At 38.0% G+C, this 13951-nt stretch overlaps 1 protein-coding gene across 4 annotated transcripts in view; it reads left to right on the forward strand.

The window, feature by feature from the left end:
* VAV3 (vav guanine nucleotide exchange factor 3) overlaps nt 1-13951 on the forward strand; it is a 353022-nt gene that overhangs the window by 185551 nt on the left and 153520 nt on the right. For all 4 annotated transcript variants that reach the window (XM_070267249.1, XM_023641523.2, XM_070267250.1 and 1 more), the window contains 4 exons: nt 1770-1856; nt 5982-6067; nt 7664-7796; nt 8178-8287. In XM_070267249.1, coding sequence (XP_070123350.1) covers nt 1770-1856; nt 5982-6067; nt 7664-7796; nt 8178-8287 — 416 coding nt within the window. The remainder of the gene's footprint in view (nt 1-1769; nt 1857-5981; nt 6068-7663; nt 7797-8177; nt 8288-13951) is intronic.

Here is a 13951-nt window from a genome sequence, read left to right on the forward strand (position 1 = left end):
TTTTTTATTCTTGCCTCAAAACAATAGAATACAAACTGTTACTATCTATGTATGATGTGCTAATATATTATGCATATAAGTATTTGTATAATTTTGTTTTTGATCAGGAGAGCTAGACATTTTTAACTGAAATAGGTATCCTTGCATGGATTTGTTAGACCGAAACACATAAAACCAAGAGGTATATTAAAATAACTTTTCTTATTTATGAATAACATGACAACTTTCATAACCACCAGGAATGATTTAACATAACGATTTTATTTTACATACTTTGTACGGTTACTAATAGAAAGCTGTTGGCTTCATGAGCACCAGGTCAGCTGGTGACACAGAACACTGGTGTGACTTCTTTCCTCAAGTGAGGGTATCTGCCAGGTTTAGCTTTATGGATGCTGTGCGTCAACACAAGTGGATTTCAGTTTGGGTTTCTACTTTCAGGTAAATCTGAAAATCAAGAACTACGAGTAGGTAAAGGCAGACTTTTTGAACATATTTAGCAATCTATAAAATCCCAATTTCCACGTTATGGTGGACTTGGACTTTGAAAGAGATAATATTTGCCCCTAACTTAAAATTGGCCCTAACTTAAAACATAGGCAGATATTTTTAGTTTTGTTTTTTGTGGTATATATGTGTACTCAATATTAACAGTCGTTAAGCCAGTTTATAAAACCTACCTACTATAAAAATGTACATGGAATTAATCCCATTCAAATTTAGAAATCAAAATTAGTCAGCTTTTATACCATACAAAATGCCAATGTGACTCTGCTCAGAGCAATGCATACTTACTTATGTGTCTCTGTGCCCATTTCAGTGTTAGCTCTGCTACTTTAGCTGATTTTAGTGGCCTGTCAGGAAACATCACACAATTATTTATTATTATTAAAAAATCAGACCAACTTTCCACTTTTTAAAGAAATCACTTATAGATACATCCTATGAAAACTCAGGCTTTCATTTAGAACAAAGTAAGGACCTGCTTTTTGTCAGAGTTCTGCTCCTACGGTTGCAGATAAATTTGAGAGGGTAGAGAAAAAAGAAAACCCAGAAAACAGGAAAATCTAGAGCACATATAATAAAAATAGCTAGTTACAGTATGGAAAGATTAGCTAATGTTTCCTCAAATATGAGAAAAGACAGTTTAAAATAGGTGAAGGCACATGGAGAAACATGGCCAGCGTTGTTAGTTCACTTGAATTCATTTTTGTGCTCTTTAGTTTCTTTCTGTCTCCTTCACTTCTCCTTTATTAGCTCTTTAAAATTGAGCTGGCTTCCTGGACTGAATGCTCTCAGGAACTAAGATACTAACTGGTTGCAGAAAACAGTCCTGCTAGATTCATTGTCTGACTTCTAGTTACTTTTTCTCCCTGCTAATCCTTCCTGATTGCCCTTATTCTAACCCAGGTGAAAATGTAATTCTCTAGAGGTCGGTTATTAACGTGTTTGGAATTTACATTCTCCTGACCTAGTTTCCGTTTTGTTGTTCTGCCTAGTGGCATATTTTGTTTACTTTTTATCCTTATTCTTCTCAAGGGTGTGGTAAATGACAACTCTTCAGTCTTCCCAGCTGTACCCCAGACATTTTAAAATTGCTTTTGAGATGCAGCTTTGATGGATTGGGGATCCATTGTATTGTCATTGAAAAGTTGTGGTGGTTCCATTTACCACTAATGAAATTAATGACGTGTTTTCTTTCAAACAGTTCTCATCTCTTCTCCAATCTTATTGTGCCTTCTTTTTGTACCCTTCTCTTCATCCTTTAGGATTTGGCACAATATGTGAATGAAGTGAAGAGAGATAATGAGACCCTTCGTGAAATTAAACAGTTTCAGTTATCTATAGAAAATTTGGTATGTAATTATGCTTCCATCCAACTCCCCCTCACCCACAAGTCAGGAGACATTTTAGGAGTTGTTTTTGAAGAAAAGATAGTTTACCTTCATGTTTCTGTTGTTCCAGCCTTTTACCAATTCCTCTATTTGGCAGCAGTCACTTGGACATCTAGTGGCACCTGTGACATATCATTGTCCAGGGACTTTCTGCCATCATTTGTCACTCTCACCTTAATCACAGTGTGCCTCTTCCCCCCAGCAGTCCAAATTCCAAACATTGAAGTCCATTTTTTTCTTTTCTTCCCCTCACCCTCATACATACTCACAGCTGATTCCTGTTTATTATTTATTTAATGTATATTTATTGGGTAACTACTGGGTGCCAGACGTTTTGCCTGGGACTGAATCTATAGCTGTGAACAGCATGGTCATGGTTGAGGAGACAGTAAAAATGCCATCTCGAGACTAGTTCTGTGAATGAGGTGCTGTAATAGAGGATAATAAGGGGAGTCCTGGTTTAGATAAGATGGTTAGACAAAGTCCTTCTGAGTCATTTGCCACTTGAACCTGAAGAATCAGAAAAAAATCCAGTGGCATAAAGATCTGCGGGGAGAGGATTCAGGCAGAACCTATGGCAAGTGAAATGCCCAGAGATAGGCAAGAGCCGGGGGGGTTCAAGAAGCTGAAGGGCTAGGGTGGCTGGCAATTGGAAGTGAAAGGAAGAATGGTGGGCTCTGAAGTGGGAGAGGTAGGCAGGAGAGCTGTGCACCCCCAGCCTCGGAGGCCATGGCGCTGAGTTGTGCTTTTACTGTGATTGCAGTGGGAAGCCAGTGGAAGGTTTTTATCAGTTTCACAGTCTGATTTACATTTCAAGAAAACCCATTTAGGGGGCCGGCCCTTGGCTGAGTGGTTAAGTTTGCGCGCTCCGCTTCGGTGGCCCAGGGTTTCACCCGTTTGGATCCTCGGGGTGGACATGGCACTGCTTATTAGGCCACGTTGAGGTGGCGTCCCACATGCCACAATTAGAAGGACCCACAACTAAAATATACAACTATGTACTGGGGGGATTCTGGGGAAAAAAAGCAAAAAAAAAAAAGATTGGCAACAGTTGTTAGCTCAGGTGCCAATCTTTAAAAAAAAAAAAAAAAGAAAGAAAACCCATTTAGCAGGCAGGCCAGTCAGCAAGTTGTTGAGGTGATTTCAAGAGAGAGATGTTGGAGGCCTGGATTAAGCTATGGGCAGTGAAAATAGGGATAAATGAATGGATTTTAAGATACTTTTTTTGGCAGAGCAGTTTTATTACTTCTTTCTTTGAAACGTTCTTGAGCTTATTTCTTCTTTTCACACATACAGCCACTTTTCCATTCCAGGACCTCATCTGCCACCTTTCGAGTCACAGAAGCCTCTAATCATCTCTTCCTATAGTTGCATTTCCAAAATGTGAATTTCTCAATTCACGCTCTTTCTCAAACTTGTCAAAATTTTCTGTTGCCTTCAGGATTCAGTGAACATTCCTTAGCATGATATTTAAGGCCCTCAATGATGTGGACTTAAACTCTTTTCCTGGCCTCATCCGGTTAATAACTGCCCACGTACTTTACATGGCAGCTACCCTGCTGTGTTGTGCAGTCTCCCATTTGCCGTACATTTTTATCACTCTGCCTTTGGTGGTAAACTTGTCAGAGCCTAGAATGTCTTTTCCCATTATTTCCTATTGAATTCCTTCAAGGTCCAACTAAAATAAATCCTTTTCCTAATCTCCCGTTATCCTTTCTCTTTGTAATTCCGTAGCACGTTGCCTGAATAGCTGTTAGGCATGTTTTTTTGTTGTGGTAAAATATATATAACATTAAATTTACCATTTTTAAACTTACAGTTTTGTGACATTAAGTACATTCATATTGTTGTGCAGCCATCCCCACCATCCATCTCCATAACTCTTTTCATCTTGTAAAACCGAAACTCTGTACCTGTTACACACGAACTCTCCATTTTCCCCTCCTCCCAGCCCCTGGCAACCACTCTTCTACCTTCTGTCTTTATGAATTTGACTACTCTAAGTACCTCGTGTAAGAGGAATCATACAATATATATTAGTCCTTTTGTGACTGGCTTGTCTCACTTAGCATAATGTCTTTAATGTTTATTCATTTTGAAGCACGTGTCAGAATGTCGTCTTTTTTTTTTTTAAGATATTCCTTTTTAAGGTTGAATAATATAACACTGACTGTATATAGTCCACATTTTGTTTATCCATTCTTCTGTCTATGGACACTTGGGTTGCTTCCTCCTGTTGTGAATATTGCTGCTATGAACATGGGTGTAGCAATACCTGTTTGAGTCCCTGCCTTCACTTTTTTTGCTTATATACCCAAAAGTGGAATTGCTCAATTTTATGGTAATTCTATATTTAATTTTTTGAGGAATAGCCATGTTGTTTTTCACAGTGGCTGCACCGTTTTACATTCCCACCAGCAAAGCACAGGAATTCCAGTGTCTCCACATCCTTGCCAACACTTGTTCTTTTCTTTCTTTTATTTTTTTGGATAATGTCCATCCAAATGGATGTGAAGTGGTATCTCATTGTGGTTTTGATTTTGCATTTTCCTAATGATTAGTGATATTAAACATCTTTTCATGTGCTTCTTGGCCATTCGTATATCTTCCTTGGAGAAATGTCTATTCAAGTCTGTTGCCTATTTTTGAATCTGTTGTTTGTTTTTTGTTGTTGAGATATGAGTTCTTTATCTATTCTAGGTATCAATTCTTAGCATACATTTTTTTTGCAAATATTTTCTCCCATTTTATGGATTGCCTTTTTACTCTGTTGATAGTATCTTTAGCTGAAACTTTTTAATTTTGATGAAGTCCAACTTATCAATCTTTTCTTTTGTTGCCTTTGCTTTTAGTGTCACATCCAAGAAATCATTACTGGGTCCAATGTCATAAACCTTTCCCCCTATGTTTTCTTCTGAGTTTTATATTTTCAGCTCTTTGATTCATTTTGAGTTAATTTCTGTATACAGTGTAAGGTAAGGGTCCAAGTTCCTTCCTGTGCCTGTGCACATCCGGCTTCCCCAGCATCATTTGTTGAAAAGGCTGTCCTATCCCCATTGAATGGTCTTGGCATCCTTGTCAAAAATCATTTGACCGGATATGTGAGGGCTTATTTCTGCATGTGCTGTTCTATTCCATTGGTCTAGTGGTCTGTCTTCAGGCTGGCGCCACACTGTTTTTGTTACCATAGCTTTGTCATAAGTTTTGCAGTCAGGAAGTGTGCGACCCCGTCTTTGTTCTTCCAGATCGCTTTGTGTATTAAGGCTTCCTTGAGATTCCATGTGATATTTCGTATGAAATTTTCTTTTTCTGAAAAAAATATCATTGGGATTTTGATAGAGAATTTTTATTTCTCTACTTTTTTTGTAGTGTAGTTAAATATGTATCTATCTCCTTTATGAGAATGTAATCTCCTAGATGTTAGTGATAATTTTCAGTCAATTTTTTTTCCCTAGCAGCTTGTACAGTAGATGCTCATAAATAACTTAAAAAAATGTTATTGCCTACCTCTGGGGAAATGGCTCATTATTTTTAATCATTAAATCAGAACTTTTCATTCTTGAGATCTTAGCTCAGGGAAGCCATTCTTGACTCCCTAGATCAAATTAAGTTCCCTGGCTATGCTTGCTTCCTGTGCCCCTCCTTCGTGGCAATTGCACATGTGTAATTATATACTTCTGTGAGTATTTGCCCCTCACGGGGCAGTATGTTCCATGGGTGCAGGGTCTGTGTCATTTTTTCCTATACCTATTACAGTGGATGTTCAATAAATATTAGTTGCTGTAACTTCCTTGTGATTTGAATTCTTGCAATTAATTCTCTCTTTTGGTAGCTAACTTCCCCAGTTGGGTTAAAAGTAAAATCAATTAAGTGTCCTCAGTATACCTCCTGGACTGACCAAGGACAGACTGTTTTTGAAAATGTATCATACAGACCTGAGCTCTGTAGAGTGAGTATGCTAAAAATGTAAAATGATAAAATTTGTAATGTACTAAGGTAGATGTCCCTAGTACATATCCTCACTGATGTTTATTTCTGTTTTTATATGCTTCTGAAAAACTGAGACATGTACATTTTATATTTTAGAATCAACCAGTGTTGCTTTTTGGACGACCTCAGGGAGATGGTGAAATTCGAATAACTACTCTAGACAAGCATACAAAACAAGAAAGGTGAGAAAAGAGGAGCAATACTTGTTTTCAAAATAATTAGTATCAGAAGATTGATAAAATCTTCAAAACAATTCCTCCAGGACAAAGGAGGGAAATAGAGGAAGAAAAACAAGGGGACAGACCAATCTGTGGTTTTCTAAAGTTTTCTCATATAGAGCAGTTAAGTATTTCCCTCTAGGTTCTAATGTCTGTTGATTTGTGTAAGTTTAGCTGCTTGAGAAGGCACTGGCAAATATAGAATGTCGGCTAGAGTAAAAAAAGGTACACATTAAAATAAGAGTAGACATAAAGTAGCAATAGATAATTACCATAAAAACACCATTGTTTCATTCTTTTTTTTTTGGTATTCATTTTAAAATAACTAAAAATAATACAAAATGTCCTAAAAAGGAAGTCTAAATGATGACCATTTAGTGAGATTTTCTTGAAGGAAACTTGCAGATGAAATCCATGAAGATGAGTGAGCTTGACCAGGTGTCCCTAATTATGTATATATGATTGTGAAACTGATCCATTTGGTAGAAATGGCCATTTTCTGGAACCTTTGGAGACGAGAAAGTCAGCCAGCAGGGGGCAGCATCAGCACTTGCTTCCTCCTTGATACCCAGGCTCTACAGGTAGTTCCTGGGAGAGAGATCCTTTTAGCCTCTCAGGGAAAATAGGATTTGACAGTGATGCAAGTATCAGAGCCATGTGACTGTATCGTTATCATTATCATTGTTTAAAAAATGTATGTGTGTTTATCAATGAGAGTTTTTGAAAAGATATAAGTATTGGTATTGGGTGGTAGGATTAAAAGGTTTGTTTTCTCCCCCAATTCCATTGTTTTTAATAAGAAAGAAGAGAAATATCAACATGCAAATTTAACCATAATTCTTCTAGTTTACATTTTGCTCATATATCACTCAATTTGTGTTTCAGGTGGTCTATTAAATGATGAGGAGCAGCATAGAGGGGAAAAGCGCAGGTCCCACGATTAGACCCGAGTGTGACTCTTGCTCTGCACCTCACTAGCAGTGTGACCTTGAGCAAATTATTGAACTTCTCTAAGCCCCAATAATATTCTCCCCAATAATATCAAGCTGATAATAATACCCACCTCCGCACGTGGTCCTGGGGATTTAAGTCCAGTGAGTCGTCTTTGTGAAGGGGATGAGCGCAGCTCAAGGCATTCTGGCTGACTCCCAGTAACATCAGTGGAACTTAACTGCTATTGTTGTCGTTAATATTTTTCTGTAAATGTTTAGCTTTTAAACTAAAACCAGAAAAAAGTAATTGCTCATGAAAACGCTTTACTGCTTATCTCAGCTGTTCCTTACAGCACCTCTTCAGTGTGGATATCATTCTTATTATAATTTGGTCTGTTTTTTCAGTGAGGAAACTGAGGTACAGTGAGGCCATCTATTTAGTAGAGGGAAGTGCCAGGATACACAGAGTTCATTCTTTTCAGTGCGCAGCACTGCCTTTGTCTTTAACTCAAAGCAAAAATGTTTGGTTGGTTTAGTTAAATTTTACCAGAGAAGAATTAACATACATGCTTCCAAACCATTTTAAATCAATCAATCTCTTTTCTCCCTTTGTCTCCTTCTCTCTCAGGCATATCTTCTTGTTTGATTTGGCAGTGATTGTATGTAAAAGGAAAGGCGATAACTATGAAATGAAGGAAATAATAGATCTTCAGCAGTACAAAATAGCCAACAATCCTACAACTGATAAAGAAAATAAAAAGGTGAATTCTTGGAAATTAGTAACTGTAATTTAGTCTTATTCAAGGAAAGTGTGCTAATACATTCATGTGAGAGGTGGCTTGTCAATCCAGGTGTTTTTGTTCCTAGAGATTGATTAGGAGCAAACCTCTGTGAGAAATAATTGGACATTGCCACAGCTGTTATGATCATCTCTAATGCCTTAATGATCAAAACAAATGCGTTTGGCATAGAAATTGTTATATAGATGAAGTTGACTACAGTAATCTTGATTGTTCACAATTTGTACAGTGATAATGTTGTGAGAGGTTTGTGAATGATTATGGTAGTGTTTTAGTGAATTTGGAAACATCATGTTATTAATGAGTGATAAATATTAACCTGAGGAATATTAATTTTAACAGTGGTCTTATGGCTTCTACCTCATCCATACCCAAGGACAAAATGGGTTAGAATTTTATTGCAAGACAAAAGATTTAAAGAAAAAATGGCTGGAACAGTTTGAAATGGCTTTGTGAGTATTTCTGCTTTTAAAAGTGCTTATTTCTACTAGTTAATTCTCTTGTGAATAATGAACTACCACTAAGTGTACTCTACTGCTTGTGGCACCTGGAGAGAGGCTGCAGAAACACTTTGCTCTGAGCATGAATGCTACTAGGCGGTTGCTTGATAACTTTGTCTCCTAGCAGAGCAGTTTTGGTGAATTTCTTCAAGAAAAAGAAAGAGGGAGCTCTGACCTTCTGTTTGACTTTCTTCTCATGGGCTTTTAATTCTTCAGCTTTTAGCAGCTCATGAAAATATTGATTATTCTAATGATAAACTTTTAATGTAATTACCATGTTTTATATATATCTTTAAGTTAAATAGAAATACCCCCCCAAACACATACGTACACATATGTACATACATGGACGTATCTTCTTTTTCACAGAAAGATTGATTTCTTCCCCCTGTTTGTTTTTAACTCGTTTATTCTTGGAATCCTGGGTAAATTGCTTGACGTCTTCAATGAATGCTGGAAGGGCTTGATTTCTTTGTGTTCTTTTCTTTTATTGAAGTAAGAGCTCAACAGAGAGGTGGGAAATAAATCAGACCTGTTTTAAAAGGAATGGCATAAAGAGATGTAATTACACAAGAACGTGTCATTATAGGGGTTTATTTTAAGTTTTGATGTTTATGGATTAAAAGGTGCGTAATGACCCTTGTTAGGGAAACATATAGGTCACCCTGAATTAACACTGTTAGCAAAAGGTCAAATTAAGAAAAACACTTTTGTGATTTGTTTCTTTAGTATTCTAGCATTATTTGCCCTTTGTGGGCAAATTCCATCAGGTTTCTATTTTTGCTTTTGCTTTGTTTTGAAGTGCTCACGTTAATGTAAAATGCAGGTGGGATTAGAATGTTTTATTGTAGTTCTGAAGAGAGAAAAATAAGGATTTTCTTATGATTATTTAAGCTAACATTTTGAGAGACACGATTGTACAACCAGAATATTTTTAAGCTTGTAGACAGTTCTGAGTTCAGCTATAACCATGAACTGGCTGCATAGTCTTAGCCAAGTTATTTAACCTTTCAGAGCCTCAGTTTCCTCCTCTGTAATATAGGAAGCATATTTATTTCGAATTCCAAGTAATATATGTCAGGCAGGATGCTAGTCAAATAGTACAACAGCAGTGACATGGGAGTGACAGTAAGTGATATCTGTTGTTATCACTATTATTAATCTTGTTTTGCATTTAAGATCCTATTCATCTGTGGGTGCTTATAAAATCAGAGGGCATCTTCCCGTATACTATTACAGTTCTTACAATTTGTTGTTATTGATTACAGTCATTAAACAAAAGAGGTTAGTAGTTTTGTGCATTAATGCAGTGGCTATACTATAGGGAGCCCTTTGGTTTCAGGCACAGGTGACGATGTTGATGACCTCCGTCCAACTGATGGATAGTGGGTTACATGATAAGCCTAATGTACTGTTTTAGTGAGGTTTCAAGTGATAGACAGCACTTGGAATTGAGCAGTTAGAACTGGAATGACAGGATGTTGGCATTGGTGATAATGGGCATAGGCAGAGCTGCTCTCAAGCCTTGCTCTTGCTGGGAAGGATGCTAGGCTATTTTCTTATAGGTTCTCTTCAGCTCTATAGTCTTTACATGAGTGAAGGAATTTCTACAGAGGAGGAAAGTTAAATTTCCTGTTCCAGAGCCAAGCAGGCCTCTTGGATTGTATGATAGGCTTATCAGCTAATATTTTGTTCAGTTACTATAAATCAAACAGCCAAACTCTGGATAAGAGAGACTCGACAAGATGGATGCTTAGATCTCTTTCAAGTAAAAGAATCTAGGGTAGGTAGATAAGGGGTGGTATGGCGGCTCTCTGGGAGATTGTTAGGGACCCAGACTCAGATCTTCCTGCTCTGCCATTATCAGCATTTGGTTGCTATCCTCAAAATCGGTCATCTTGTCATCCAAGATAGCTGCTGGAGCCCCAGCAATAAAATCTACATTTTAGGCAGCAGAAGGTGATCGCTCACTTTTAAGAATCCTTTGCAGAAATGCCACAAACTTCTGTTACATAATGCTGACCAGAACTTAGTCATGTGGCCACATTTGACAAGGGATCCTGGGAAATATAATCTTTATTCCAGGCAGGATTGTGCCTGGCTAAAAACCAATGTTCTCTTACCAAAGGAGAAGGGACAAACAGCTGCTTACAGGCAACTAGCAGTTGCTGCCTTCCAGGAGTATGGCTGGGCTTAAATTATTCCACCACAAGAAAGATGGCTGTACCACATACAGGGAAACTGGGATTCTTAATCTTTGAGCATTTTCAAGAACCTTAACAATTTAATTAAACATCCATAGACGCGGCTGTTTGTATTTCAGAGTTCCATTGACTGCACATGCAGATGGTGAGGGGGTGGAAGTACCTTTTTTGAGAATTGCTCAAAGTCGAAGTTGAGGGCTTCTATAAGCAGGGATTATGCCACGTGTGGCAAAATAAAATTAGTCAGGATTTTATTCAAGTGTCAGAATATTCCATTCTTTTATTTCCTCCTCTCTTTCTTGAAGCTCATTATGCAGGAAAGCCCTGCTTCAAGCTTTGTAAGACAGCTCTTGCTTGTCTTGTGTTCAGGAAAATAGAATAATCTAGAGAAGTCCTGAAGTTTAAGACGTTGCCTGTGGTTCAAATTCTACTGTTTTATCCATTATCGAAAGTTCTAGTACTCTTACTCTGTAAGCCATAGAGAATAAAAGGCCACTAAGAAATCCTGCAGCATTCATGACAACACATGAACAGCAGTAAGCCTGGTGTATCTGAACAGGCTGACTTCTTCCAGTCACGTTAGCATTGACATGGGCCCCATAAGTCCTTGTGGAGTGCTCTGGAATGTTGCTTTAAGGAACTCTGGAAAGGAAAGGGAGGCATTGGTAGGAGGGTAGCGGGAAATCGAGGGATATTTTAAGACTGATGGAATGCTTGCCAGTTCTACTTACAGAAGATGGCAGTTCTGCTGTTTAGAGGATGACTAGATCATTTATATTTTTAAAAAAATTGCAAATCACCTTTAAGGCGTTTAAAATACTGCTCTTAATTTGGAACATTAAAAAAGACTGTAAAAAAGCAGGAATACCTATAAACAATGAATATTCAGTAAACACCAGTCCTCTCCCCAAAGGTGACCTGAATCTCAGCCTCTGTCTTCCCACGTGCCTCCCCATCCCTGTCAGCAGCTGTGTTCTCCGACCTTCTTTGGCCATAACCACTTCCAGCATTTAAAACATGCAACAAACCGCATCAGAACCTGGCAAACCTCCATAAGACTTGCTGAACAAAGGGAAGAGCGGCAGTGGCCCACTTGGATGGAGCAGGAAGAAAGATCTTTTTTCTTTTTTCCTGGGAGAAGAAGTGGTAGCAGGACTGATCGCTCTTGAGGGGGTTGGAACAGTTACTGAGTCAAATCATGTTGGAGAGCTATGGTTCTGGGGACCCCGCTCTAAAGAATATATTAAAATCTTTAAGAGGCTGATACATGTTGCTTATTCTTATTTCCAAAAGGACTTTTTGTTATCTCTCAACATTCCATTTAGTTATCTGTGAAATAGCATGGCAAATATTTTTGTTAGCTTAAGCTAGTTTTCATAATGGTGTTGGAAAATGTGGACGTGAATGCCTATAGCAATGTTCAAAATATTCTTACAAAGCTATGGATATGTCTCCCCCAGATCCCTTATATCCAGTGTGTTTTTATGAATTCTGTTAGATTTAAATTAATAAATATTGTCATATCCATTCTATAGCTCAGGAAACTAGCCATCACAGGAGCATTTCAGCGAATTTGTACAAGTTCAATGCTCTATCATTTACAATAGAGTTCATGATCTCAGTTCACAGCATTTTCTTTATCCATGAGGATGCTAAAATAAGCAGCGGGACTCAAATCCTGTTATCTAAAACTGGAGTCAGGTTTCTTTCCCTTTTTTCCCCCCCGTGACTAGGACCTAAAGGATCAGACAGTTTCCTTAAATGTTCCAGAAATAAGTCAAAGTTGGGTAAAATATGAAATAAAGAAATGGAATAATAGAATAAGAAGACTTTTAAAAAGAAAGTTAGAGAAAGAAAAGTTAGAGGAATAAAAGTAAAACAGGAAAAAGTAGAAAGTGGTGGATTCTGATCCAGCCCTGTAGTGTTTATTGAAGGGAATTGAAAGGCCCTCTTTCCTGGAATTTGTTCTGACTGACTTGATCCAATTCTTGAAATTCTAACAATTTATATTTACTCCCTTGAATAAAGAAAACCCCTTTAAAGATGCATATGCCATTATTGCCACCACTATCTAAGATTTCTTCACTGTGTACCATATGCCAGCCACAGTGCTGCATGGATTACCCTAAGGAAATATAGCATAGAGATCGTTAATGTCTGCTAAAATATTAGCCCAGGATATTTATCTGTTAAATGCTAAGACTAATGGTAGTGGGGAGAAGAGAAGGAGAAGGGAGTGTGGAAATCCTAGCGCTGGTGAGGGGCTCTGGGCCCAGGCTGCATTATCCTCTGAGGGACAACCCCTGAGTTTTGCTTCCCAGGATGAACCCCCTAAAAGGAGTGCTCTCCAAGTGGGTTGGGTCAGAGGGCAGGAATCTAGTCATTAAACTCCACAAATCCCATTTAATCTGAGCCACAGTGTGTCTTTCTAATTTATATCCTGTCTATTTCCAGAAGGAATTTGAGGTCACTCACAATAAAAAGCACACATGCCACAGAATTAAAAAGAAAATTTAAATAATCAGAGGTCAAACAGAACAGTGTTTCAAAGCGTTTTCCTCAAACTCAGGCTCCATTAGATGAGAACATTTTCTTGAAATTTACCTTCTGTAGTTTGTATTATGAAAGCAATGAGTATGTTTTTCACATTTCAAATGTAAAATTATATTTTATCAAGGATAATTTTGTTTAATCTAAAGATATTGCTCAGATATTCTGAATACTGGAGAGATAATTGCCAGAGAAAATTGTGTTCATTCTACAAATATTTATTGAGCACTTGCCTTGTTGCCAGACACTATTGGAAGCCGTGGGCATATAACAATGAGGGAGCTATTGCAATTGAATTGAAATACTGTAACTTCTAAATATAATAATTTTCCGTTAATGTGTAATGGATTGAATTTCAAGACTGAACTGTTGATATTTCTATCCAAATACTCTCTCCCTCCCAGTCCTGTTTACTCAAGTGTACATAGATGGAGACCCGAGAATTGCCCTTCTCCCTCTAAGAATTGCCTCTCTCCCTCCACATGTAATCAGTTGCTCACCAATCTCTCCAGATTAAATCAGACCTGTTGCTTGTAACCTCCATCCTCACCTCCCGGTTTAAACCTTCCACATCTCCAAGCAGCTTCTGTGTTCCCTGCCTAGTCCGTTCTTCAGGAAGCATCCACGGTGATCTAATTGTGCCCTGCCCTACTTAAAACCCTTTGTTGGCTATTTATTGCACTTGGTATAATATCAAAATTCTTACCAGGACCTAAGAAGCCCTCCATGATTTTATCCCGCCCATCTTTCTGGCCACAGCTCACATCGGTTTTGCCTTTGCTCATTTTGCTCCAGTTAGATTTAGTGTATTTCAGTTCCTGGAGAATGCACAGGCCTCAGGCATTCACCCATGAGGTTCCCC

The sequence above is a fragment of the Equus caballus genome, chromosome 5, assembly GCF_041296265.1.
Source record: "Equus caballus isolate H_3958 breed thoroughbred chromosome 5, TB-T2T, whole genome shotgun sequence".
Taxonomy (NCBI): domain Eukaryota; kingdom Metazoa; phylum Chordata; class Mammalia; order Perissodactyla; family Equidae; genus Equus; species Equus caballus.